At 46.4% G+C, this 27,322-nt stretch overlaps 1 protein-coding gene across 1 annotated transcript in view; it reads right to left on the bottom strand.

The window, feature by feature from the left end:
- Window positions 1-26,775, bottom strand: part of LOC144819202 (killer cell lectin-like receptor subfamily B member 1A) — a 40,550-nt gene extending 13,775 nt beyond the window's left edge. The window contains exons 1-3 of the mRNA XM_078677177.1: window positions 26,553-26,775; window positions 14,498-14,590; window positions 8,735-8,878 (exon numbers count right to left, since the gene is read on the bottom strand). Coding sequence (XP_078533303.1) covers window positions 8,735-8,878; window positions 14,498-14,590; window positions 26,553-26,652 — 337 coding nt within the window. The 5' untranslated portion in view covers window positions 26,653-26,775. The remainder of the gene's footprint in view (window positions 1-8,734; window positions 8,879-14,497; window positions 14,591-26,552) is intronic.
- Between the last annotated feature and the right edge of the window lie 547 nt (window positions 26,776-27,322).

Below are 27,322 nucleotides of genomic sequence, written 5' to 3'. Positions count from 1 at the left end.
CAACCCTGAGCTGGATCATCCCATAAGTCTGGCAAGTTCATACTGAGCAATTCCGTCTTGATAAAAGCCAGCCAGGGAATGTTGTTGTTGCCATTCAGGCTCATTACATGAATAAGATCCTGTCTGTAATGGTGCAGTTCCTCAGTAGTCCATATCCGATGCCAAAACTTCACAGGTTTTGACAGAAGATCTTCAGCAATGGAGGGAAGACCCATATCTAGTCTTAGAGGCAGAAGTGGCGTGCCTTGCGGGAGACCAAGTAGGCGTCTTAAAAAACTATTTTCCACTCCTGCCAAAGCCTTCCCTGCTTTGTGTCCCCATAACTCGCTACCATACATGGCTGCTGCCTTGGCTTGGGACCTGTATGTTTCCAGGGCCGGGCTTACAGGCTTAAAGGTGGACTTATTGGCCACCTTCAGCATTGCACCCGATAACTGGGACAGTTTTAGCCTGGATCTAGCTATCTGACAGTCCCATGAGAGGTTTTCCTGGAGTGTTACCCCCAAATATATAAAGGTCGAGACCCTCTCAAGACTAACTTCCCCCAGTGTGGGATTTGGTCTAGTTTTGGTCGGGGGATTGAAGATCATGAACTTGGTCTTTTCCGTGTTCACCTCCAGCCCATGTTGGCGACAGAAAAGGCCAAAACCGTTCACGATCCTCTGAATCCCCATGGGGGATTTGGAAAGCAGGAGGGTATCGTCAGCAAACATTATTGCTGGGACCCTCCTGCCTGCCAGGAGCGGGGCATCATTATCCTTAACATTATCAAGATGTAATATGACGCTATTGATGAAAAGACAGAACAGGGTCGGCGCCAAGACACAGCCCTGTCTGACTCCTCGATGGACCGGAAATCTGGACGAGAGCTTGCCCTCCCTCCCACACCTCACTTGTGCATAGTTGTTCTCATGCAACCTGATGATAATGCTGAGTAGCTGAGGGGGTACTCCTAGCTTTTGCAAAACCTCCCATAATTTCCTTCGAGGGACTAGATCGAAGGCTGACCTCAGATGCACGAAGACCATGTACAGTCTTCCCCCCTCTAACGTCACCGTCTTCCATTAAAGGAGGAGGAGGCGGAAGATCTGGTCCATGGTCGACGTGTTCTTTCTGAAGCCAGCCTGGAGGGGGCTCATGATGTCATTGTCCTCCACCCAATCCAGCAGATGGTTAAGGATAAGGCGCGCAAAGAGCTTCTGGGGTACATCTATTAGGCTAATAGGCCTGTAGTTGGCCGGGAGCAGAGTGGACCCCTTCTTGTGAATCGGTACAATCTCTGCCCCCAGCCAAGACCCGGGGATTGCCATACCTCCTAAAATGGCGTTAAAAAGAATAAGGAGGTACGGACCCCAGATGTCCGGGTGATGCCTAAAAAGATCCCCGGGTAGCTTATCCAAACCCGGCGCCTTCCCCAACGATAAATGCTCCAGAGCAGCCTCCACCTCCCCTAGGGATAATTCCAAGACAGAGTCCTGGGAGCCTATGGGCACTGACAGGGCTATGTCAGGGCAGGTGTTCATGTCTTGATAGAGTGTCCGAAAGTGATCCTCCCAAACCGCGGGGGCAATGTTGGGTTCAATTACTTCCTTAAGTTCCCCCATCCCATAGTTTACCAGAGCCCAGAATTTCCGGGAATCCCTGGCTTTTAGGGCATCATGAAGGTCCTGCCAGTGGTTCCAGTCCCACTCGGTCCTAGCATTTGCCATCACTGATTTATACTCCTTCCTAAGGTCACGTACCTTGGTCTTATTTGACCCCTCCTTGATTGCGGCAATAAGCTCAGATTTGGCTGCCCTGCAGGAGGAGGTGTACCAGGTGGGAACGTGGGTCTTTTTCTTTCGGGTTGGCACCACAGGGTGAAATACCTCCGCCAGATCCCTCACTAATTCCTGGTGTATGCTACCCAGTTTCTCGTTAAATTCTGGGATTCTTGGTTCATTTAAAAGCACGTCCACCTCCATGAACCTTGGGAGTGCCAACTCGTATAGCTTATTAATGGCATCTTCTGAGCTCACGAGCTTTCCCCACTTAACCCGACGCCTGTTTGTTGTAAGGAGCAGCTCCCCCATATCTTCACCTCCGTTTTCTTTGGATGGACCCGCTTGGGGCAGGGGCTGCTGGATGTTTAAGCAAAGGGCGTTGTGGTCACTGTCTGACCTATTTATTACCCTGAAGTCGAGGACTTTTGGCCAAAGTGTGATATCTATCATGATGTAATCTAGCCTCGACTCATGGCCCCTTCTGTTGAAAGTACACACTGAGGGGGTATCGGAAGGGGTACGACCATTACAAGCCCTCAGTGCGAAGTTCAAGGTGAGGGACATGAGTTGTATTACTAGAGGGGACCAGGCTTTAGGGTGGGGCGAAGACGAGGGTGGAACCCCCCAGTAGTCATCCTCGGCAGTGGGGGCACCCTCCAGTAGGCCTTCCAGGGGTTCAAAATGGCAATTAAAGTCTCCTCCCAGCACTACCTTGAAGTCTCCTGGCAGTTGACCCAGGAAGGAGGACAAATCGTTTAGGGTGGGCGATTCGTTTGGCGCGGCAACTGGTCGCGAGTAGACATTAACAATAGCCCACGATGGTTTGCCAGGCCATGTGAGCAGTACACACTGGATGTCCTGCGAAAACGTATGCACCTGTTCCGCCTGGCACCAAGTGTGACTCGCAATCCAGATTGCCAAGCCTCCTGACGGCCTCCCCTTCCCACTCCATTTTGCAGGAATTTCAAATATTTCGAACCCTCTCATGGTTTGGGGTTCCCTCGCCCATGTTTCCTGGAAAAGGAGGATATCATTGACACCCAATAGTTGATCCCACTCCGGTGTGCCTTCCTTATTTGCGATTCCTGCCACATTCCAGGAGAGGATTCTCAACCCAGGATCTGGTAGTAGTGTACCTTGACCTCCAGTAGGAGGTTGCGCGGTAACTATCGGTGGGTAAGTGTCTGACAGAGCAATGTTACAAACCGTGGTGGTGGGTGGTCCATCCACCTCCGCCTCCTCAGGTTGCAAACTATGGTCAGACCCAATGTTCGGTGGAAGCCCTTGTTGGCCCGGACTATCATCCAGGGTAACCATTCGTTCTTTATCGGTATCCAGTGTGCCACTTTCAGATACAGTGGCAGCACTCAATCTTGCCCAAGTTTGCGCCTCACCCACCGGCTTTCCATGGCTGAGGAGAATCTCCCCAGTTTGTGGTCAGTCGACCTGGTCTAGGCAGGAAAATCTATTGTGATGTATGATATTGGCCGGGACAGGTGGTAAGTATTGCCTTGGTCTATAATGTGAGCCATCTACAGCAAAGCCTACTCTAGTCCACCCCTTCTCCCTCCCCACCTCCGTGTTGCAAGCATTTGGGTAGAAGTGTGAGAGGGGTACTAATTCAATGTTGGACTTATCAGGCCTTACAAGCCAATTGCAGATGTAGTTGGCGACATGTGGGCTTTTGAAACTTACAATGATGCAATCCCCTGCCCTGTTCTTTGGGGTAAGGCCAATCCATGGGATCCTCCTGACCATCAGAACCTCACCTTTCAGGTTTGGGGGCAGCGGCCTATTAATACTAAGCCAACTTATGACCTTGTTGCGTAAAGAGTCCTGAGGCTCCCTTATGTCACCCGTTAGCTCAGGTACTCCCACCATGATTGCTGTGTATGGAACTGCTTCTGGAGGCAGATTTACCACCCTGCGCCTGTCATGGGGGGAAATAGTGTTACCAGTGAGACCGTTAGTAAAGTTCTCAACTCCCCTTGGTTGGGGAGCAGGAATTGGTTTAGATCTCCTAGGGGCCGGAACCGGGGGCCTAGGTGTTGGTGCTAGCAAAGGGTGCGTTTGAGAGACAAGCGCACCATTTGTACTGGGCGGGACCAAAATTGGGACCTGGGTCAACGCGGAAGACAACGGTCTGTTCCCAGGTGGATCCCGGGGGACTAAAGGAGCATTTGTAGCTGACCCAGGGCTGATCCTTTTGTGAATGTTTTCCAAAGCCTTGAGTCTAGACTCTATGGCGTCCAGTTTGTCTGAGATGGGGATTAGCAAGTTCTTAAGGGTGTCTGTAAGTGAGTTGATTATCATGTCAGTGCTATTGAAAGTTGCCCCACCGAATATAAACGGACCCGAGTGCAATGGTAAGGCCGTGGATACTGGAGAGCCTATATGATCCGACCTGGACCCTGGTGAAATGAGCTCAGGGGAGGCCGAGATGTCTGTGCTGACATCCAGATTTAGCTCAAATGTATCAACTTTGGCCCTTTTTGCCTGCTTTGATTCCCTGGACCTTTTCCTTTTTGATGGTTGTTCCACTCCACTACCTGCCGGCTCTGTGAGCAGGGCAGCCTGTCCCACTTCCTGCAAATCTATTCCCGTATTGACCGGAAAAGAAAAGTTATTAGTGGTCCCAGATGGCCGGGGCGAATCACTGTCCCTCTGGGGGATTGATGGAGTTCTTAACTGCTGTAGAACCGACTCAATGGTCTGATCAATACTGTCCAATAATGACATATGGGTGGCATCCAGTAGTATAGGCGTACTAGCATCCATAGAAAAAGTATCCCCATGGTCCAAAGCCACGCTTTCAGATCCCAGCTCCAGGTGTGTTTCCGTGACTGACTGGCATTTGTTGGCTAGAGCACTCGCTTTTGGGAAGAATTTTTCCAGTGTACTTGAACACTGTTGGGCGGACTTGCTCCTTAAGGCCCTGGTCGTCATTTTGGAGTTAAGCGGGGAGGGGCTGGGGGACAGGGAGCGTCAGAGGGGTGGCCCAGTCCAGTCTCTACCGGCCTCTAACGGCCTAGAACGGCCCGCTCTTTGCCCGGTCTTCGCCCCGTTCTCCGCCCCGCGCGCGTCCCACGATGCGCGTGCCCAAGTGCTCCTAAGTATAACAGGGGGGCGTGGCACTGGGAGGGGGCGCGGCGCGGCGGGAAGAGGAACCAGCTGGCGGTGTTATTCAGGAATGCTGGTCCTCGCAGTCCCGTTCGCCGCGCCTCTCACCTCCACTGCGGCCGGGTCCTCCTTTGAACAGCTGCAGAATGCCCCCAAAAGACGTGTTGGCTCCCAGCTACTCCTGTAGCGAGCAGGCAGACACCAAGGGACAGAGTCTTACTCTCGAGTGGCACCCGCGAAGCGGGGGCCGCGAGAGGTAATGAAGGCTCAAGCGGGGGGGCGTGGCACTGGGAGGGGGCGCTGCGCGGCGTGAAGAGGAACCAGCTGGCGGTGTTATTCAGGAATGCTGGTCCTCGCAGTCCCGTTCGCCGCGCCTCTCACCTCCACTGCGGCCGGGTCCTCCTTTGAACAGCTGCAGAATGCCCCCAAAAGACGTGTTGGCTCCCAGCTACTCCTGTAGCGAGCAGGCAGACACCAAGGGACAGAGTCTTACTCTCGAGTGCGTGAAAACAGTTTCGCTTTTCTCGTGTTTCTGCAGTCCTGTTGTACTTATGCCTGGAATGGGAAGAAGTTGAACCAGCGATAGCTACGGAGGGATTGCGCCTCCTCCACATCTGGTTGAAACACCTGTTCCCGGAGAAAGTTAGGGATAGGGTTCTGGTTAGACTTGGAATCTATGGAGATCAATGAAGTGTGTGGTGAGTGTCTGTGTTTATTTAGTCCAAAGACCAGTAGGAGATGGACTTTTATACTTTTTAAAGTCAGTAAGTGTGGTATTGAGACAGGTAGAAAGAGTCATAGGCAAGAAAAGATTTGACAAGGCTACTCATGACCCTGGGCTGGTTCTAGTTTGCGATGTGCTTTAGAAGTTTGAGCTGGTAATGTGCTGGTTTGCCCATTAAACACGTGAGTGACAGATGCAATTCACGCTGGAGCAAAGCACCGATTGCTGCACCTCTCCTCTCACAGTGAAGCCGCCTGAGTTACTGTCTCTGTGATACCAACCCAACGGACAGCATGTCTGGGTTGTTTTGCTAACCTGTGCAGGGGTGAACACAATTCCTGTGTGTAGGCTTGCGTGTAATACCCCATACGTATGAAAATGGACTTGTGGTATCGTATCTCAGCAAGGCCCAGTTATGCCGCTAACAACTCTTAAACCCTTAGAATAGAAGTTGGCACGGAAACTGGAATAGAAAAGACAAGTTTATTAAGACCTCATGAGGTGGAACTACATTCAGACAATACCCTTCTGCAATGCATGAAGTAGCACACAGAACGGAAGACACATGGTCCTTTTGTACCCGCACAGGGGTTCAGGAAATAGGCGGCACATACACAAGACGAATTTATGTACATATAAGGGCATTTTCAGTGCACATTCAACAAGTGGGAGGAGCTAACAGTTTGACCAGTTTGGGGTAAACACATCTCAACAGTGATTTATCAGAAACAGATGTGGCTCAACAGAGTATGCACATATTTGATAGAAAGCTGAATATAGTTTGTTACTAGGCAGAATATATGAGCAGCTAGCAGAGAGGTAGGACAAAGCACATGGTGAGCACGAGGTAATGCAAGGCATACAACATGGCTGACTGCAATACAAAATAGCTTCCAAAAAACAGGCAAGGTAGCATTGAAAAACAGATTGGCTTCAACAAATGCTAACCTAATCGTTGTCAATTTACAACAGTTTGCCCTAGAGTCTGTTGAGCCCACCTGAGAATCAGAATCTGGGAAGTAACCTTGACATATTTACCTAATTACAGTGATCAGTAACATGCAGCTCCATATGGTCCATTCTACAAGATGTATTTGCATTACACTTCAGTTACCTACATCGCCACAGCATCGTGAACATGCCATTTCACCCGGTTATCTATTGTAAACCTAATTTAATGCACCCTTGCCCTCACTCACCCTCACAGGGCAGTGTGGTACTCCTTCTTGCTATGTCTAGGGGCAGATCATTTCACCCTAGTGGTCACCCAGAAGTGTCATGAGCATTTGCTGGGGGTTATAGGTAATGGTGAGAGGCAGCAGACACATCAGCCCGTGCAAGGGTCCACCTGGTGTTTCACTTTGCCTTAAGTACTATCTAAGAGGCGAGCAATCTCCTTCGTCTCGTGCTTCACCCAATCCATGGTCAGGAGTTCTTGGGTCTGACCGTCCTCGTCTCTCAATTAGAAATTGAGACCTCATGAGTGATGGCCTGCAGCGCGTGGCGCTCTTACAGCCCACTGGGCATGGCTCCCTCCCCGTCTTCTCTGCTCCTTGAGCCTGTTGACGATGGGCTGGAGACCAGGACAGCCCTGGGGAAGCCTACCCCTGACCTGCCCATATGGACCTGCTTTGTGCAGACTCTCCTGCTTTTGGGTTCTTGAGGAAGAATGTGGGGTGCAATCTGAGGGCTTTCAAGTCTATCTTGACATTTTTTATGAAGACAACAGCCCTGCTCGCTACTGGAATAGTATTAAGTATTTTGAGTTCACTCTTCAAGGGCCTTTTTAAAATGCATTTATATTATAGGAAGGCAATTCAAATAGGAGGAGTGAGGCCTTCTCGGGAAGTGAATACCACCTGAGATTACACATTTCTCTACACTACAGGACCCCAGTATTTGTGGACAGTGCGGGAACTTTTGGAAAGGTTTCCTGGTGTCAATCACACCCACCAAGTGTTTGTGGCACTAAAGAGATGTGTTGTGTTTGTACAGTTTGATACTGGAGCAACCTAGAGGCGAGGGGAAGGGCAGACTTCAGTGAGGCCAGGTGAAAGCTAACAGTATGTATGTATGTAGGTACGTATGTATGTTTGCATGTATGTATGTGTGTATTCATGCATGTATGTATGCATGAGTGTATGTATGTGTGTATGCATGCATGTTTGTATGCATGAGTTTATGTATGTGTGTATGCATGCATGTATGTGTGAATGAGTGTATGTATGTGTGAATGAGTGTATGTATGTGTGTATGCATGCATGTATGTATGCATGGGTGTATGTATGTGTGCATGTTTGTATGCATGAGTGTATGTTTGTGTGTATGCATACGCATATGAATGCATGAGTGTATACATGGGTGCATGTTTGTATGCATGAGTGTATGTTTGTGTGTATGCATGCATGTATGTATGCATGAGTGTCTGTATGTGAGCATGTTTGTATGCATGAGTGTATGTATGTGTGTATCCATGCATGTATGTGTGCATGAGCTTATGTATGTGTGTATGCATGCATGTATGTATGCATGGATGTTGTATGTGTGTCTGCATGCATATATGTATGCATGCATGAGTGTATGTATGTGTGTATGCATGCGTTTGTATACATGAGTGTATGTATGTGCGTATGCATGAATGTTTGTATGCATGAGTGTATGTATGTGTGTTTGCATGTTTGTATGCATGTGTGTATGTATGTGTCTATGCATGCATGTATGTATGTATGTGTGCATGAGCATATGTATGTATGTATGCATGCAAGTATGTATGCATGAGTGTTTGTTTGTGTGTGTATGCATTCGTGTATGTGTGTGTATGCAAGCATGAATGTATGTATGCATGAGTGTATGTATGTATGTATGTGTGCAATAATGCATGAATGAATGCATGACGTTTGAGGTAGAACCTTCCTATAAAAAGATTTTTAATGAAAACTTCACCAGAGGTGTAGTTGGAAGCATTGTTCAAAACTTTAACAAGTTTAAAAAGTGCAAAACCTACAAATCTCGCCAACGTCAGCTGCTAGATAAGAAGTTAACCTGTTTTGCCCTCATAATGCTTCTAAAGCAGTGCAATGGCGCCCATTTTGTCCCCATTCATTCAGCCTGACCTTTCAATGGCTACCTGACAGCAGCGAGTCCCAGTCGTTCACGGTGACGTTGATCCTCTGCAATGCTCCCTCACTGCCCTGTAGTTGTTGTTGGATGCGTTCCAGGGTCTCTTCCAGGCTCCTCATCTTCACGCTGTGCACGTCAATGCGCCACAAATCTACATATCGAAAGAACTATAGTAAGTTATTCATGCGCTGTAGAAGCTGTAGGCTGGTGGCGGTAGGGTGGAGTTGTATGCTCAGGGTGAGAATCAGAGAGGTTTTTGAATATGCTGGCCTCAGTCACACTACCATGCAGGGAATGGAGTTATGGACGGTCATCCTTCATTAGGACTTTTTGTATTGGAAGAAAGGGACTCAGCATTGTCTAGGAAAGTGTCACTCTTGGATTGTTTGTGTCATGTGACAGCAGACTCTTCTTTTCTGCTGGAAGTGAGATTTGTTGAAAACCAACACTCAAAGGGAGGATAGCACAGTGTTGGTCTTGTACTGGGTAATCAAAACACAAGAAAAGTCTCTGCCCGGGTGGAGTCAAAGGCGCTAATCAGGGCCGGACTGGCCATAGCGGGCACCGGGAAATCCCCCGGTGCGCCGCACAAGTGGGGGCCGATTTTGGGCCCCTGGGGGCCGTTTTTGTTACAGGGCGGTTTTTGCAGCATAGCTGCAAAAGCGACCCTGTAACAAAATCGGCCGAAAACCGGCCCTGGCAAAGAGCTCGGCAGCACCCCAACCCCGCCAGTGGGAAGGGGGAGCCGGCTGAGCACTTTGCCAGGGTCGGTTGTGGTTTCCAGTCCGGCCCGGGCGCTAATAAAGTCGCCAAGTTTTACATTTCCCTCCCAGCGAGCACTGACCTAAGAGTAAACATAGAACGTATTCATAGATTCATTTTCATCAGCATTTATTTGAAAATACAATTAGTAAATGTTCATTGATGCAGTACAACAAAAAAGAAAAAGATACACATCCCCACAAGTCAATCATTCAAACATTCAAACAACAGCACATATACCTCATACAATCAAACCCATTCGTCCTGATCCTAAGGGATCCTATCATCACAGTAAAGGTTAAAACAATTTTGAAAAAATGGAGAAACCACAGAAATAGATAACAGTCATAGATAACAATGAAGTTATTGCAAATGTATCCATTTGTCAAAAAGTAAACAAAAAGTCAATTTTTAAGAACACGTCTATGGTTCATTTGAGAATGATTATAGGGTCCAAAGTTCTGACCTAAATTAGGACAATGTACAAACAAAAAGAACAATTTATACAAATATAAATATATGTGGTCACTCCACGGGTTTTCTGTGTGGCGGTGCCGACGCGCGTTTCAGTGAATGACCTATTACAGGTCTCACCTTCCTCAGGGCGACTGTCTCCATAGACACAGATGTGGGGGGTACCTAGAGACAGTAATGATTAATCATTATTCGGTCCCATTTTAACTGATCTAGTAATCAACAGGCCCAGTGCTTACTCTGTAAAACAATTACCCCCAGATGCATCAAGCATCCATTTTGCGATTCCTTATTAGTGAAAAATAAGGAATAGCTAATAAGGAATAGCAAAATGCTATGCAAGAAGAAATCACTTTAAAAATAATGATTTCTTAAAATTCCTTAATTGCGAATCGCAAATCGCGATTAAGGAATATCTCCCCATTCATTCCTTGAATAATCGTTGCTTTGTGTCTTGAAACATTGCTAGCCCAACCCTGTCAGATCATTAGAACTACTTAAATGTGTGTGTATTTTCTTTCTAAACCATTTAATGTTGCAGCTGTGCTGTTCTACACTTCAACCACTTGGAGCCTCTCTATGTTATTTTTATTTGAATTTTACACTCTCTAATGTACTTGAATAATTGTTGCTTCGTGTCTTGAAACATTGCTAGCCCAACCCTGGCAGATCATTAGAACTACTTAAATGTGTGTGTATTTTCTTACTAAACCTTTTAAAAGATCATATTTATGAGATATGAGCTAATTCTTTCATGTATTTCTTGGAAGGCAGACTCTGCGCTTGTCAACCTATGATTTATACTCAAGACCTTTTAGCGCACTCTTTGTAGGCAGACCCTATGTCAGTCCTCTTGTTTAACTATATTTGGTTCTAGTTGTTTACTACCTTTGAGTACTCTTAAGTTAATCCTCTTACATTATTTTGAATTTGACCACTGAGAGAGTTATTGTTAATTACCTAACTACTTGTTGTTTTTTGTAATGATCTTCATTTTGAATAAAACTTTATGATTTTGACTTTGAATATTGTCTCACACATGTTCATCTGATTTGGCTAGGACTAATACGTATGAAGGCCCACAAGGTCTTACAAAGACTCAGATAGTCCGGATGCTACACATTGACCCTCTTACATATTTTAATTAAATTGTTCACAGAGGCAAACCTGATAAATGGGCTCATGTTGCTATTCCTTCAGTTATTGGAGTTCTTCCTGGCAAAACAAAGTCTAGACAGAATCCCCAAGAGCTGTCCTGACTGCCCACAAATCAAGGCAGCTCTTGGGGTTCATGCACTTCTCACAGTACTGGGTTTTGCTGGTGAAAACCTATCTCAAGCTGTGGAACTCGTGAGTTCTTGATTGTGAGCCTGTTTTCCTTCTGTCCTAGGCGGAAGCCAGTTTCGGAGAATTTAGTCGGAATCTGCTTTTTAATTACGAAACAATATATAATGCCCAGCAGCTGCATTCAGTACATTTAAAACACAGCCTTTGTCTGACTGTCAAATGATTATTTGGATATTAAACTGCATTTAGGTCAGGACATTGTTGGTGTTCACAGACATCAGAAGAGTACCAGCAACATAGCTACTTTGGTCACCACTTGCCGGAAATGTAATAATGAAAGGCTCCTGATACCAAATGTTAAAGTGCTTCTGGAAAGTTTTGAGCACATTGGGCCCGATTCACAGAACAAACTTAAGACAAAATCCTAAACTTACTACCATTTTGGTATCCAGAGAAGGCACTTACTCATTTTGGTATTCACAGAAGGCACTTACTCATCGATGAGTAAGTGCCTTCTGTGAATACCAAAATGGTAGTAAGTTTAGGATTTTGTCTTAAGTTAATTCTGTGAATCAGACCAATGGATACTATCATAGACCTGCGAACAGAGAAGAATGTGCAATGATGCGTGTGACCATGGGTCATTGCTGGTACCCAATAAAAGGAAAAGGAAAATTGGAGTAGAGAAAATAATGAGAGAAAACACGTGCAGCTTCCACAGGAACACCCTAGAGTTCCTGGGGCTGAGTTCACCACCACGTATATTGTTTTTGGAAAAGACTCACATCCGTGTAAGACCTAGGAATTCAGTGAGACTGATGCCTGAACACACGCGGCTGTCTGACCGCCTCTCTATATGTGGCACTTGTGGCGTATGTATGTACATGTGCCCTGCATGGCTGTAGGTCCTTGAAGTTGAATACAGATATAATTAATGAAATCAGGGTTTCATGACTTCTCAGGTTAGATATGTTATGTGTGTGTAGAGTTATGTGGGTGTCTCCACTTGCTTCTTGAAGGAATATCTATAACACTTGAGCACAACTCAAAATGATGGCTCTAGACACCCTCCTGCAGCTCATTGTGATATCGCTCATGAATCTGCCTCTAGGAGACGCCCATCTTACATTCCTTGGCTTGGAGACACTCATAATAAGAGGAGGGAACAGAGCACTCCAAGTGAGACTAACCAAGGCCCTCTCAGTGCTTAAGTTGAGCCAGTGGTTGCACTACTTGTTGGGGGCCAGAACTTATTTTTCTGCAACAGACATTTCCCAAGACCAAGAGGCCAAAAACACACCAAGCAGAAAGACAGAGAAAGGAAAGACAGATAGACCATCAAAAGAGAATAAATCAGAAGTATGCCGGGGTGGGATAGAGGGGCAGGGGGTGTCTGGCAGGGAATGAAACACCCCCAGCCTTGGTATTCGGCCCGCCGACATTTAAGTGCACCGGCTGCGGGCTTCCTCGCTGGGCTTTGAGCCCCAACACTCATTCTTTTACTGATTTACCACTGAGCCCGTTGATTGTTAGTCCATTTAAAATGGGACCGAATAATGATTGTGAGCTGAAATGCTTTTTGGGTGAATTATATAATTAATGAAACAATTTGCTGCCTTCATAATTCTCTTTTAGTAAGCTAGTGTTATCTTTGTGCTTCCCACTCTGCACACACAGAAAGACATACTATGATGAGCTGTAAAGAATTAGATAGATTATAAGTGAGAAAACATAAGAATGGCAAAAATCACTTCTTTCTTTTTTTCAACAAAAGCAAATATTGGTTAAACCAGGGAGCGGAAGAGATCCAAGAGGAATTCCTACGTGTAACTAGGGGACAGGTTTCTTAAGGGCAAGAGTGATCCGCTCTTGGTAAGAGTAATATTCCAATAAAAGAATCAAGATTGGGGTCGGACCCATTACAAAGAAGCCAAAGGGGTGGTTCTGGAGATCTTTGGTGTCCATCTCACCTTTGTGGAGTGACCGGGACCCCCCAAAAAAACATTTAGGCCACTTGTGATGGACGGAAGACACCCTTCCTTGAATTTAAAGCATATTGAAGATATATGAGGACTTAAAAAAAAGGGTAATATCTGCCTCTACTGCTGCCTTCATCAGCGAGAGCTTGGCTTGACCCGATGCAGTGGCCTACTAGCGGCAGCGGGCCTCTTGCAATCATTATCATTCAATGGAATTGGAACCAACAATGGTATAGTCCGATGGTCTGACCAGATTAGTGGTAGGGGATGTTGTATTGCTTAAATGTGTAAGTATTTCTTTAATTATCTCCTGGTTAGAATGCATGTGTATTCTGTTGTAGAGATTCCATATGTAGTCAGTTGTGGAGCTGTTGCTGGAAGAGAAGTACCCTTTTCCCCTGGCGCTCACCTGTTGTATTATTTGCATTACCTAATAAATACTAAGGTAATCTACTATTACGACTCAACCTCGTTACTACAGGGGAGTTTTGCAACAAAGCTAATTAAAATTGGAAATGATGAAATCAAGAGCATGCATTATGTGGGTAGCATGAGAAACTCTTGGTGTCAGATTAAGGGAAGGTAGGACTTCAAGGAATTGTTGTGCCATGGCATCAGATATGTTGTCAATGTGATGATTAAAGTCCCCCAAGTTTGTCATGTTGGATGAAATGATATTATAAGCAGCCAGACCCATGTGAGGGAACCCCTCACATGGCAGCCAGGACAGTGGTGTTAAAGTCCTAAGTAAATCATTGATCTCAAACATTCTCCATGTTCACTTTTATAATTTCCGACTATATTAAGACGTGTGTGTATGGGAGCGGTCATCTTTGTTGGGGCCATTTCAGCCTGATTCTTCATAAGTCCTTCTTTGATTGCGATGACAACACCATGCAGTGACTCATCAAAGAGTACAACTAGACCATACCAGAACACCTACAAGGGAGTGATGAGAGGAGGATTGTGGGTAGGTAATGGTCACCCTTCGACCTGAAAAGTATCAGTGCTCTGACATGTCTTTTCAAAGCAATCCTTTTTTCCTGTCAGTGTCTGGGGATACATAAAGCCAGTTAGCACACTCACTAATTGCAAAGTTAAGGTCTAACTTCTTAGCCTCAGCCTTTAACCAAGTCCCAACATGGTGGTTACCAGCATTTACTAGACCCCTGAGTAGGGATTTTCAGTAAGCACTGAGAGATATGTTCAAATAACACAAAATGATAAAACTGCCTGGTAACATCCTCCGCTTTTATTCTAGTACTCACTGTGGGTACCGATGCCAACCGCAAATCCAAGGAGCAGACCAGCCGCCACCAGCAGAGATGCCAAAAGAGGGGAGCAGTGCAGGCGACGCCGAGCTGTAACAGAGAAGGAGCAGTGCTTACTGGCCTGATTTAGAGTTGGGCGGGAGGAGTAATCCTCTGATCTCTAGAGGAATTGCTATATATGGGTATGGGAATCCACCAGCACTGTAGGGATAGTGCCTAGAGGACCTTCCCAGGGCACATCCTCCACTGGATGTAGCACTGCCCCCAGAAATCCGAAGAACTTCTGAATGCAGCCACCTGGAAACCAGACTCAGAAAAATCACAAATATGCCCCCACCTAAAGATATGAATTGGGTATGATGCATGCACAGACACACAGCATCCATGAATGGAGTGGTATGGATGATAAAGGCATGCCATATGTGGACACAGCAACATACCTACAGAAATCCGTGCACACATACACCAACACACACAACCAGGAGAAACGCAGGCAACCCAGGACACAGGCCATCAGACACTCACCATGGCCTGCACAAAGACCAACAGAGACATTATGCCAAGCTGATGCACCAGATGCGACAATGCTTGGTGGATGGATTTCCTCAGTGCCACGCTTTAACAGTGCCTCTCAAGTCTCCATACCCACGCTCGCTCAGATACGAAATGTCCATTACCACAAAGGATTAGGTATAAGAAGCCTTTGCAAGGAAACCGGAAGTACTAGGGAGTCATTACACCACCAGGTATAGATGCTAGCGGATGCATCTAATTCGTTTTATAGCGCCACTCATACCAGTGAAGGGTGTTATGGCACCTTACATCACACACATTATATAGAGACAATCAATCATACGTGTGTAATTCACTGTATACGAAATGTTACATACACCAGAACACTACAAGGTGTAGGAGTGACGTCATCCATACTGGCAGGCAGTATAGGTTAAGAGTTCTTGGTTTGTGGAAGCACAAACTCATAACTTAAAACATAACACTATGGTAGGGGTATGACTTTACTAATAAGAGAGGAGTTGGCCTAATGGCTAGGGCGGTCAACCTCGAATCTGGGGTACTGGGTTGGAGTCTCTGCAATGACGCTGAACATCCTGTGATTCTGGGCAAATCACTTGATCTCCCTGTGCCTAACAAAAATGTGTGTGTTCTCATGTAATTCAACTGGTGCTCTGATACCCAATTCGGGTCAAGTTCGCCCTATATAAAACTCTGTTAAATAAAAAAATAACCCTTTTTGCGATTTTGGGATAATGAAAGACTGTGTAAAAATCATAACGCTCTAACCTATACCTTGCAGTCTGCATGCAGCTCTTTGATGACACTGTTCTATATTAGGACTTTAACTTATAAACTGCAAGTAACAAAAAGATCTATGTGACAAAAGCAGTAACCCACTGACCTCGTTACATTATATGCACCCCTGTGATCTTTGTGGTAGACGTGATTTGCAGTAGACATATTAACCCTCTGTGTTACTTTATGATGAGTAAAAACTTCCATTAGACCTCCGACCTTTCTCTTGGAAGAAAATTAATAACCAGAGTTATCTTGGCTTCTTTATTGCTGCCTGAAAATTGTTGGAGGCCAGGAACACGCCAGCAGGTGCTTCTAAGACCATAATACACTTGCAAACTCAGCACCCCCACGTGAAGTCGGCGCCCGGTGTGGGGGAGCAAACGCAAAGCTATTACAATGTGGTCATTACAACCACCTTGTTGTTAGTATGCAATAACTTTACATCGCAATTCATTACAACGACTTGCTGTAGGGGGCGCAAAGGTATTGGATATAAAATCTAACACCTTTCCTACTGTTTCGCAAACTGGAGTAGGAGTAGTAAATAATACTATTCCTATGTCCAGCACGCCCCCTACAGCAAGTCGTTGTAATGACTTGCGATGTAAAGGCATTGCATACAAACAACACGGTCATTGTAATGACCGCGTTGTAATGGCATGCGATACCATCGCATGCGTTGTAACATTCTATATTCCCAGTGCCATGACACATGCTGCACCGCCCAAGAGCTGGACCTGCCTGAAGGGACTGGTGGAGAAGAAGGAAGTAGAAAAGGAGAGACTAAACAATGTGACCAATCAGATCCCAGTTAGAGTTAGAAACCATAAAAGTTGTCTCTGTTTTAATGCTTTGTACCCAGAAGCACCTGCGGCTCACCATTGGAAACAACAAATATTACATTAGTAGGTGAAAAAGCTAAACTCCATTTACCAGTGCATGAGGGTTGTATGCCACTCTCAACGACCCGCAAAGCTGACAAGCCCATGTCTCTTCTTATGTAGTATATGTGTACATTTGCCATAGATATTTATATACAAAATACAATTCAAGTGCACACTTGAATGGTATTCTTAAGTTATCTTTCAATAGTTGATCTTAAATTGAGGGAGTTTGTTTTTTACATTCAGTTGTGTGACCATGGCAAAAGCACAACATAAAGTTGAATTTGTATGCGTCGCCAGGACAAGTGCGACAAATATTTTAAATATTAAAATGTATGGTCCCTACATGTAACTTTATTGGTGCTCCGCAGCTGATTGCTGAATTTAGAAAGCCAGGACTTCGCCCCATATATCATAAAGGTCCCTGCTCTGATGGCTGAGCCAGGCATACTGCAAGAGAGACTGAGTTGACCCAGACCAATATCCACATTAATTATCCTCCATCTTGGCAATCTAGGGAAATATCAGTCAGTCAGTCAGTCAGTCAGTCAGTCAGTCAGTAGGACCACCAGGATGGGCTTACTTCTTCATCTCGTGTGAAAAAATTTGGGATCCCTGACTTCATATGCTCGCTATTACCCTTAGCAGAGAGTTTTTTAAATGGACCAGATCTAACTTCAGACAGAGAATTGATGTATATTATTGTACATTGGACTATTTACTTCACTAGGCAAAATCTAAGAATAAACAGCTGGACCCAGAGAATTGTTCACACAGACGAAAGTATCAATCAAAAAATTTAAAATGATATAAAAAAATGATCATAAGTTTTATTATTAAACTCCCGAATTGGGTTACAATCTAAAAGGTTAAACCACAAATGTAAAAAACATCATGAAATTCATAAGTCAAAATTAAAACAGTAGTCGACGCAGCGTTTCGGTGCTTATTTTCTTTGTGACACCTTCTTCAGGACTTTAAAAAACATTTGACTCCAATAGCTCTGTTTTGTATGGGCGATTGGTTGCAAAAGAATTGATATCAACGTTTTTTCAGCAGCACATATTGTTAATGGCCCAGGCACCTCAGGTTTCCTTGAGCTCTTTTATTGGAATAATATGCTCTTCTGGTTACACGGAGGAGCCACCGTATATTGATGATAGAATGGAGCTTCTATGATTTATAAGCCTGTTTGTGGGTAAAGGCTATTTCGCTGGCAGAGCTTAACTATTGCTCGTTTGGTATACTCCAGTTAAAAAATTTTCTTCAGTTAAACTTTTTTCTTCGTGTTTTGTTGTAAAGGCCACTCTTTGGATCGGATTTCGGCCTCCCTGCTCCTCCGTGTGCACGTCTTCTTTATCTCTACAGGAGTCATCCAGTGTAAAGGGAAACCCGCTCTCATTTCCAGACTTTAATCTCTAACAATCATCAGCATTTGACCTCATGGGAGGTCACTTGTTTGGTGATGTCAGCTGGGGTTTGAGATGTTATGACATCTTTCACCAGATTTCCACTTCACATCCTTTGTAGCACAGCAAGACCTAAGCTAAAATTGTCTCCAGCGGAGTGAGCCTCTGGGCCATATTCACAAAGGTACTTTTGATCATGAGAAGGATTCCTCCAGTAGTGCACTTCATGTCCTACTAAGAGCAATTAACTAAGGTGCAGGCAGGGGTTTTGGTAACCACCTGTCCTCTCTCATGGGCCCAATTCACATGATTCACAAAGACTCACAGTAAAAGAGCTAATCAGTCCTGGGAGTAAGGCAGGAGTAGGCTAAGTGGTACTTATTGCTGCTACTTCACATTCTCAGGATTACCTTTATCAGTTGCTACAAGCCACATATGCCCCCTTAGTACTGCAGCCCAGAGAGGCTCAGATCTACTCCAGCCGAGCCATAAGGTCAGACCACACACAGCCACTCACATATACTGCAGGTTTGGGAAAGGAATCATATACAAATCTCCGGAAGTAAGGAATCACACTATTAACACAAAGCCTAACAACAAAAAAACCAAAAACTGTGTTATTACTTAAGACATTGCAGATACCTAAGTACACCACAGTGTATACAATAAAAACAATATTAATCATAAAGTTAATGAATTAAACATCACAGAAACATCACCATCCACACATTAGAAAATCATTTTTTTTTAAATACAAATAATAATAGCCATATAACTGTAACCACTGCCGACACCTATCAAAATCATAATTCAAAAACGTAAACATAGGAGATATGCATACAGAGAAAATTACAAAAAGGATATTAATTAATGTAATTGCATCTCCCAGCACATGTGGAAAGGTGAGGGCCCGGGGTGTGTCTCTATGCACTTGTTGGTGATGTTCCCCAAAAAAACAATCATAACGTTTTTGAGTATTTTGAGTTGTCCACTTCCGCTCAAGGGATGTGGGGAAACGTGAGGGGGCGTGGGGAAATCTTCTTTGACAACCAGTGCAAATCTCCCCCCGAGGTTAGGGCCATATGTATCAAGCTAATTAGCATTCGCAAAGGCCGAAATTCTGCGAATTTCGGCCTTTGCGAATGCTAATTTGACAAATGGTATGTATCAAACATGTTTGATGCAAAATAAGGAATTGCAAAATTTGCTATTCTTTATTTTGCGATTGCACTTAAGGAATCGCAAATTTTGCGATTCCTTAAATGCAATGTATCAAACAAAAAATATTCAAAAATTGCCATTAAGGATTCGCAAATTACCACCAACTTCTAGTTGGTGGTAAGTTGCGAATTCTTTTCAAAAAGCTTTTTTACAAAAAAACACAGGTGCCATATGACGCCCATACATGCCCTTAGGGCATGCATGTGCGCCATATTCCCCCAAATGTATTTTTCAGGGGTGCAGCAGGGTGTTCTTGAGACACCCATGCACCCATGAAAAAATTCCTAATTTGCGATTAGCAAATTGCTAATTGCAAATTGCACTTTCATTTATATGGGCCTCCTGGCCCATGGAAATGAATGGGTAATTTGCGATTAGCAATTTGCTAATCGCAATTTAGGAATGCTAAGGAATCGCTATTGAAAAGCGATTTTGTACATACATACCGTTTTGCATTTCCTAAATAGCGATTCCTTAAAATTCGCTATTTAGGAAATGCAAAATAGTTTGATGATACATATGGCCCTTAGTCATTTGCTTCTAAGCACAGATTTTTGCCTCGTTGTGTGCAGAGATCTGTTCAAGAAACACTGCTTTTGAATGTTAATAAGTCACCCCTAGGAACCCCTTGTTCGCCACAAGGTAGGCTGCATGATAAGTAAAAGTGGAAAAGCAATTCAAGACTATCATTAATATATATATATATATATATATATTTTTTTTTTTAATCTAATTGCATGGTTTAGTTTTGTGAATTGAGTTCTAGAAGTAAGTCATGAGTACTCCTGAAACCCTGGAGGAAGCTTGGAGTACAGCATCTCACAGCTGCTCACAGCAAGACCTTTGTGAATCGGGACCGCTGTCTTTTTTGGCCTCTATTCACAAGAAATGGCCCAAGAAGGACCCTGGTGTCTCGCTCGTGGACATGTGTAGAGGCTCTCCGAGTGCCTGCTGACAACTGCAATGTCCACAGCGCACTGACGCTGCCGGATTTAGGACATTTTATGCTCTGCCCAAAAAACGTCATCTCTTTCCTCTACGGCGGGATTTAGGACTATCTGTAGGACACCGGCGTTATTGGTTTTGTAACAGCTCGTCTCAGAAAAATGTGTTTTGTTGTAACCGGCATCATTGTAAATGCGATAAGGACTCGGGAGCAGTCTGCGCCCACGGGACCACGAACAGCGGCTCCAAGTTGTATTCAGTTGTTTTGTATAAAGGCAGGGCTTTAAGTGGGCCGGGTCTCACCGGGTCGGAGCACCGGCACAGGTCTCTATCAGGCTCTGTTTTGTGCCCTGGCAGAGGCGGACTGTAGTGATTGCACATCGATGTGCGTTGCTCACCTCTCACTAGTGGAGAAGTCACGTCATGACGTCATGCCAGGTGAGCGTTGGAGAGGAAGGAAAATCCTTTAAAGAGAGTCATTTTCTCTCTGCATTTCCCTTCGCTTTGAAACTCAGGAGCAGAAACATTGTCATGGTGTCACCAGGGCTTTAAGTAGAAGTTTTTTCAATATTATGTACAAGCCATTGTTGCTGCTTATTTATCCTATGCAACCAACAACCATTAACAAAGCCAATAGTCCTGACTTCTTGTAGGTAAGATGTTACTTGTATCATATCTGGATGCAATGACAGAAACAGCAACATACAAGTCAGGCGGCACACTGTGCTAAACACAGATTTTTAGCTTACCTGTTTTTTTCAACCACGCCCTTAATTACATTGGCCACGTCCCTTTAAGAGACCCCCCCCCCTAGTTTTTCCATCCCACTTAAAGCCCTGTAGAAATGGTTTTCAGTGCCCTGTTATGAACTCTCTTTGTATAGTACAGGAAAGTCATATGTATGCAATCTAAAGGGTCTAAGCCCATTGCACTTTAATAATAAGACAAACACAATGTTTGGGAAATATGATCCCCGTATTATTTGGTGCCCTCTGGATAATATCTACTAGCTCATTTTTCTTTAGCTTAATTAACTGGGAGTTCTTTTACCCTCGGTGCTGCAATAGAGCGCTTGTATGGCTGATACGGTGTACTGCTGTTTCTAAAATTGTTGTGGTATCAATTGTCTGAATAGTTGGACTAATATTAATTGTACAAACGAGTCCTTCTCTTATACTGCTATTTAATTCTTCAAATCTGCCCTTAAAAGCCCCCAATGACTTTAGTTGTTGCTGCCCCTGAAAACTAACTGGGTAAAGGCAGCAAAGGGGAGGTTACTTTATACAAGGGTTGGAAATTCAAACAGCTGTCATTGTTGAGAAATGTCTCCCAAGGTAGTTTCACTCTGGTAGAATGAGCGGGACAGCAAACCTGGTTCAAACCAGAAGTTAACACTGAGTGTTAGAGGGAAGATGAGGAAGAGACAACGAGAGTGGGCTAGATGTGAACACTGGGTGATGCAGAGAAGAAGAGGGAGAGACACAATCACAATCGTCAATCGTCAATCAAAACACCACCCTCAGAGAAACCCTCATCTACATACCCCCGGGACCCCGACCGCAGTTCAGCGACTCCATCACTGACCTCATCAGCACACATGCCTTTGCCTCCACAGACTACATTCTCCTTGGAGACCTGAACTTCCAACTTGAGAACGCAAATGACAGCACCTCCACAACCTTGATCGACACAACCTTGACAACCTCGGACTCAAACAGCTCGTCATGACACCCACCCACTCTGCCGGACCCACCCTCAACCCCATCTTCTCTGCCAGCAACCACGTCACCTTCAGCCCCACCATCGAACTCCACTGGACCGACCTCTACTGCATCCACTTGTCCTTCGAGAAACACACCGCGCAAAACCAACTGCAATGAATCCCACACCACAGCTGGAACAAAGACACCGAAGACCAGCTTATCACCACCATCACCGGAGTCCCTCCATCTGAGCCCTCAGACACCAACGCAGCGGCCCACAACTTCAGACAATGGATCGACGACTGCGCCAACACTCTCACCCGATCAGGAAACCCTGAAACAGGCGCACCAACACGAACACACCATCTGGTTCAACGCCGACCTCCAGGCTTCTAAGCAAGCCTGCCAAAGACTCAAGAAGCAGTGGCGCCACGACCAGACATCAGACAACCACGCAGTCCTCAAGAATGCCAGACACAAGCACCACCAACTCATCCGATCCACCAAAAGGATCTCCTTCAAGGAGCGCATTGACAACAAAGCACACAACAGCAACGAGCTCATCAACATCGTGAAAGAACTCGCCACCCCCAGCTCCAGCTCCAATTACATCCCGCCATCGCAAGAACTCTGAGACTCTATGGACACCTTCTTCCACCGCAAGATCGCAGACATACACAACAGCTTTGACACCCAGACACCAACGACAGACGCCGACACCCCCGACTCAACGCCCACCAAACACACCGACCTCCTGCTCTCCTGGAACAACGACAATGATGAAGACACCATCAAAATCATGAACACCATCCCCTCCGGCTCACCTTCAGACCCATGCCCTCAAAACATCTTCAACAAAGCAAGCTCCATCATCGTACCTCAACTCCGGAAAATCATCAACAGCTACTACGAGACCGCTACCTTCCCGGAGAGCTGGAAAAATGCTGAGATCAACGCCCTACTCAAGAAACCTAAGGCGGAGCCAAAGGACCTGAAGAACTTTTGACCCATCTCCCTGCTCCCATTTCCCGCAAATGTCATTGAGAAGACCGCCAACAGACAACTGACCCACTTCCTTGAGGAGAACAACATCCTCAATTCCTCCCAATCCGGCTTCCGAAGCAATCACAGCACCGAAACCGCCCTCATCGCCGCCACCGACGACATAAGGGCCCTGCTGGACAACGGCGAAACCGCGGGCCTCATCCTCCAGGACCTCTCGGCCGCCTTCGACACTGTCTGCCACCACACCCTGCGCACACACCGCCATGACGCAGGGATCAACGACAAAACTCTGAACTGGATCACCTCCTTCCTCACCGGCAGAACCCAAAGAATCTGCCCCCCCCTATTCCGATCCAAAGCCTCCACAATTACCTGCGGTATACCACAAGGATCATCCCTCAGGCCAACTCTTTTCAATATCTACATGGCACCTCTTGCCAACATCGTCCGAGCGGAGCACCTCAACATCATCCCGTACGCCAACGACACACAGCTGATCCTCTCCCTCACCAAGGAACCGGCCACCATCAAATCCAACCTCCACGAGGGAATGAAGGCCATCGCAGAGTGGATGAAGACCAGCCGCCTGAAACTGAACTCGGACAAGACATAGGTCCTCATCCTCGGCTCCACCCCGTCTGCGTGGGATGACTTCTGGTGGCAGGCCATGCTGGGAACGACCCCAACATCCACCGACCAAGCTCGCAACCTAGGGTTCATCCTGGACTCAACGCTCTCTATGACCCAGCAAGTCAACGCGGTCTCCTCCGCCTGCTTCATCACCCTCCGCATGCTCCGCAAGATCTACAGATGGATCCCCACCAAAACCAGAAGGACAGTCACCCAAGCCCTCGTCAGCAGCAGGCTGGACTATGGCAACACCTTCTACATGAGAACCACAGCCGAACTCCAGAAAAGACTTCAACGCATACAGAACGCCTCCGCATGCCTCATCCTTGTGATCCCTCGCCACAGCCACATCACCACCCACCTGAGAGACCTCCACTGGCTCCAGGTCAATGAGAAGACCACCTTCAAGCTCCTCACCCACGCTCAAAAAGCACTCCACAACGATGGAGCAGCATACCTCAAAGAATGACTCACCTTTTACACTCCAAACTGCCAGTTTCGCTCCACGGACCTTGCCCTTCCCACCGTCCCACGCATCCACCTAACGACCACCGGCAGCAGATCATTATGCCACCTCGCCGCCAAGACATGGAACACTCTCCCCACCCACCTGCGACAAACCCAGGACCTGCTGACCTTCAGGAAACTTCTCAAGACCTGGCTGTTCGACCAGTAGCTGCTTCTTTCTCCCCTGCTAGCGCCTTGAGACTCTCATGGGTGAGTAGTGCACTTTATAAATGTTTGATTGATTGATTGATTGAAAACAAGGGTGGTCCAGAAGGGAAAACTGGGTGATGCAGAGAAGATGAGGGAGAGAGTATGAGCGTGGTCCAGAAGTGAACACTGGGTGATGCAGAGACATTGAGGGAGAGATAACAAGCGCGGTATAGAAGTGAACACTGGGTGATGCAGAGAAGAGGGAGAGACAACAAGCACGGTCTAGAAGTGAACAGTAGGTGATGCAGAGAAGATGAGGGAGAGACAACAAGCGCGGTATAGAAGTGAACACTGGGTGATGCAGAGAAGATGAGGGAGAGACAAAACGCGTGGTCCAGAAGTGAACACTTGGTGATACAGAGAAGATGAGGGAGAGAGAATGAGCGCGGTATAGAAGTGAACACTGGGTGATGGGGAGAAGATGAGGGAGAGACAATAAGGGCGGTCTAAAAGTGAACACTGGGTGATGCAGAGAAGATGAAACAGAGACGACGAGTGTGTTCTAGACATGAACACTGGCTGATGCAGAGAAGATGAGGGAGAAACAACAAGCATGGTCTAGAAGTGAACACTAGGTGATGCAGAGAAGATGAGGGAGAGACAACAAGCGAGGTCTAGAAGTGAACACTTGGCAATGCAGAGAAGGTGAGGGACAGACAATGAGCGTGGTTTAAAAGTGAACACTGGGAGATGCAGAGAAGGTGAGGGAGAGACATCAAGCGCGGTACAGAAGTGAACCCTGGGTGATACAGAAAAGATGAGGGGGAGACAATGAGCGCTGTCTAGAAGTGAACACTTGGTGATGCAGAGAAGATGAAGCAGAGACAAAAAGCGTGGTCCAGTAGTGAACACTAGGTGATGCAGAGAAGATGAGGGAGAGACAACAAGCGCGGTCTAGAAGTGAACACTGGGTGATGCAGAGAAGATGAGGGACAGGCACAGGGTCAAGACTGATTTGCATATGGCCATGTCTGAACTGGGGTGGCTTGGTGAGCAAAATAACAATATATTTAACCCAGATCTGTGGCTGGGGATGAATGTTTTGCCATTGTGCAACATTCCGTCCATCATCTTGTGTGTTTTGCTGTTCACCCTATGTGGGAAGGGTATGCCTAGACGTGGGACCCCGTGCTCACTAATCCACTGGAGTCAAGCTATCCAGGCTGAATCAAGGCTGTTAGCCAGAAACCGGTCCTAGGAAGCTTGTTTCCGGTCTAGGGAAGACATGGCTTGGCAGTTCGGGCTGGACTGTTCCCATGTGGCACAGGGTCAAGACTGATTTGCATATGGCCATGTCTGAACTGGGGTGGCTTGGTGAGCAAAATAACAATATATTTAACCCAGATCTGTGGCTGGGGGTGAATGTTTTGCCATTGTGCAACATTCCGTCCATCATCTTGTGTGTTTTGCTGTTCACCCTATGTGGGAAGGGTATGCCTAGACGTGGGACCCCGTGCTCACTAATCCACTGGAGTCAAGCTATCCAGGCTGAATCAAGGCTGTTAGCCAGAAACCGGTCCTAGGAAGCTTGTTTCCGGTCTAGGGAAGACATGGCTTGGCAGTTCGGGCTGGACTGTTCCCATGTGGCACAGGGTCAAGACTGATTTGCATATGGCCATGTCTGAACTGGGGTGGCTTCGTGAGCAAAATAACAATGGATTTAACCCAGATCTGTGACTGGAGGTGAATGCTTTGCCAATGTGCAACATACCGTCCATCATCTTGTGTGTTTTGCTGTTCACCCTATGTGGGAAGGGTATGCCTAGACGTGGGACCCCGTGCTCACTAAGCCACTGGAGTCAAGCTATCCAGGCTGAATGAAGGCTGATAGCCAGAAACCGGTCCTAGGAAGCTTGATTCCGGTCCAGGGAAGACATGGCTTGGCAGTTCGGGCTGGACTGTTCCCATGTGGCACAGGGTCAAGACTGATTTGCATATGGCCATGTCTGAACTGGGGTGGCTTCGTGAGCAAAATAACAATGGATTTAACCCAGATCTGTGACTGGAGGTGAATGCTTTGCCAATGTGCAACATACCGTCCATCATCTTGTGTGTTTTGAGGGACAGACAACGAGCACAGTCCAGAAGTGAACACTGGGTGATGGAAAGACGTGAGGGAGAGATAACCAGCGTGGTCTGGAAGTGAACACTGGGTGATGCAAAGAAGAAGGATAGAGGAGAGAGACACTGATCAATATATGTGCTGCTAGGAAGTAACACTCACCTGGGGTTTGCGAGCTGCGCGGGTTGGAGCCACCTTTTCCCGCGGGTAGCCCCGGTCCCCCCGGGAGTCTGATGTCTGCATAGGTGATATCCTCAGCCATTTCATTTACTGAAGGCTGGAGATGGGAGAGAGCTTCAAGAGATCAGATGGTGGAGGAGAAAGATGTGAAAGAGGAAGTGAAGCTCTCAGCAGCTCTTTCTCACTGCCCCCTCCTGCAACAGACACAGCTAGAAATGAGCAGTGTCAGGGGAACACAAACCTGACTAACAGATGATTCAGCACACACACCTCCTCCTCCTCAAGAAAGGATCACTCAATGCAGAGGAGCACCAGGGACCAGAACGCCATTGCAGTCACATGATAGCTGCTCACAGCTGGGCATTGACAGGGTGTTTGGATTCCAGGGACTGTATTAATGAGTGCCCCAGGGGCACAAAGCGCATATATGCATCCATCCTGTGCACTTCAAGGGCACTCTGGCCAGGGCACCAAGGTATCAGAGGAGGGGCTGCAGGTGCTTCAGTAATACTGATAGTGCTGGTGCACATGTTGAGCCAAAACTATCTGGAGAGCTAGTTCCCTTATTTGCATGGCATCGCCACCCACTCAGGTGCAGGGGCAAATTGGGCTTCAGGAGGCACAGTGACAGTACACCACAAAAAAAGGTGGCACTTTGTTAGTGTGCCGCATGAGGGCAGAGCTCTGGAGGGGACAAAAGGGGGTTCCATAGACCCAGATAGCCCCTAATTGGCAGGTGCAGTCACCGGCAA

Source organism: Lissotriton helveticus, chromosome 2_1 (assembly GCF_964261635.1).
Source record: "Lissotriton helveticus chromosome 2_1, aLisHel1.1, whole genome shotgun sequence".
Classification (NCBI taxonomy): Eukaryota; Metazoa; Chordata; class Amphibia; order Caudata; family Salamandridae; genus Lissotriton; species Lissotriton helveticus.
The sequence above is the reverse complement of the archived record's forward strand: the minus strand, read 5'-3'. Positions and strand labels throughout refer to the sequence as shown.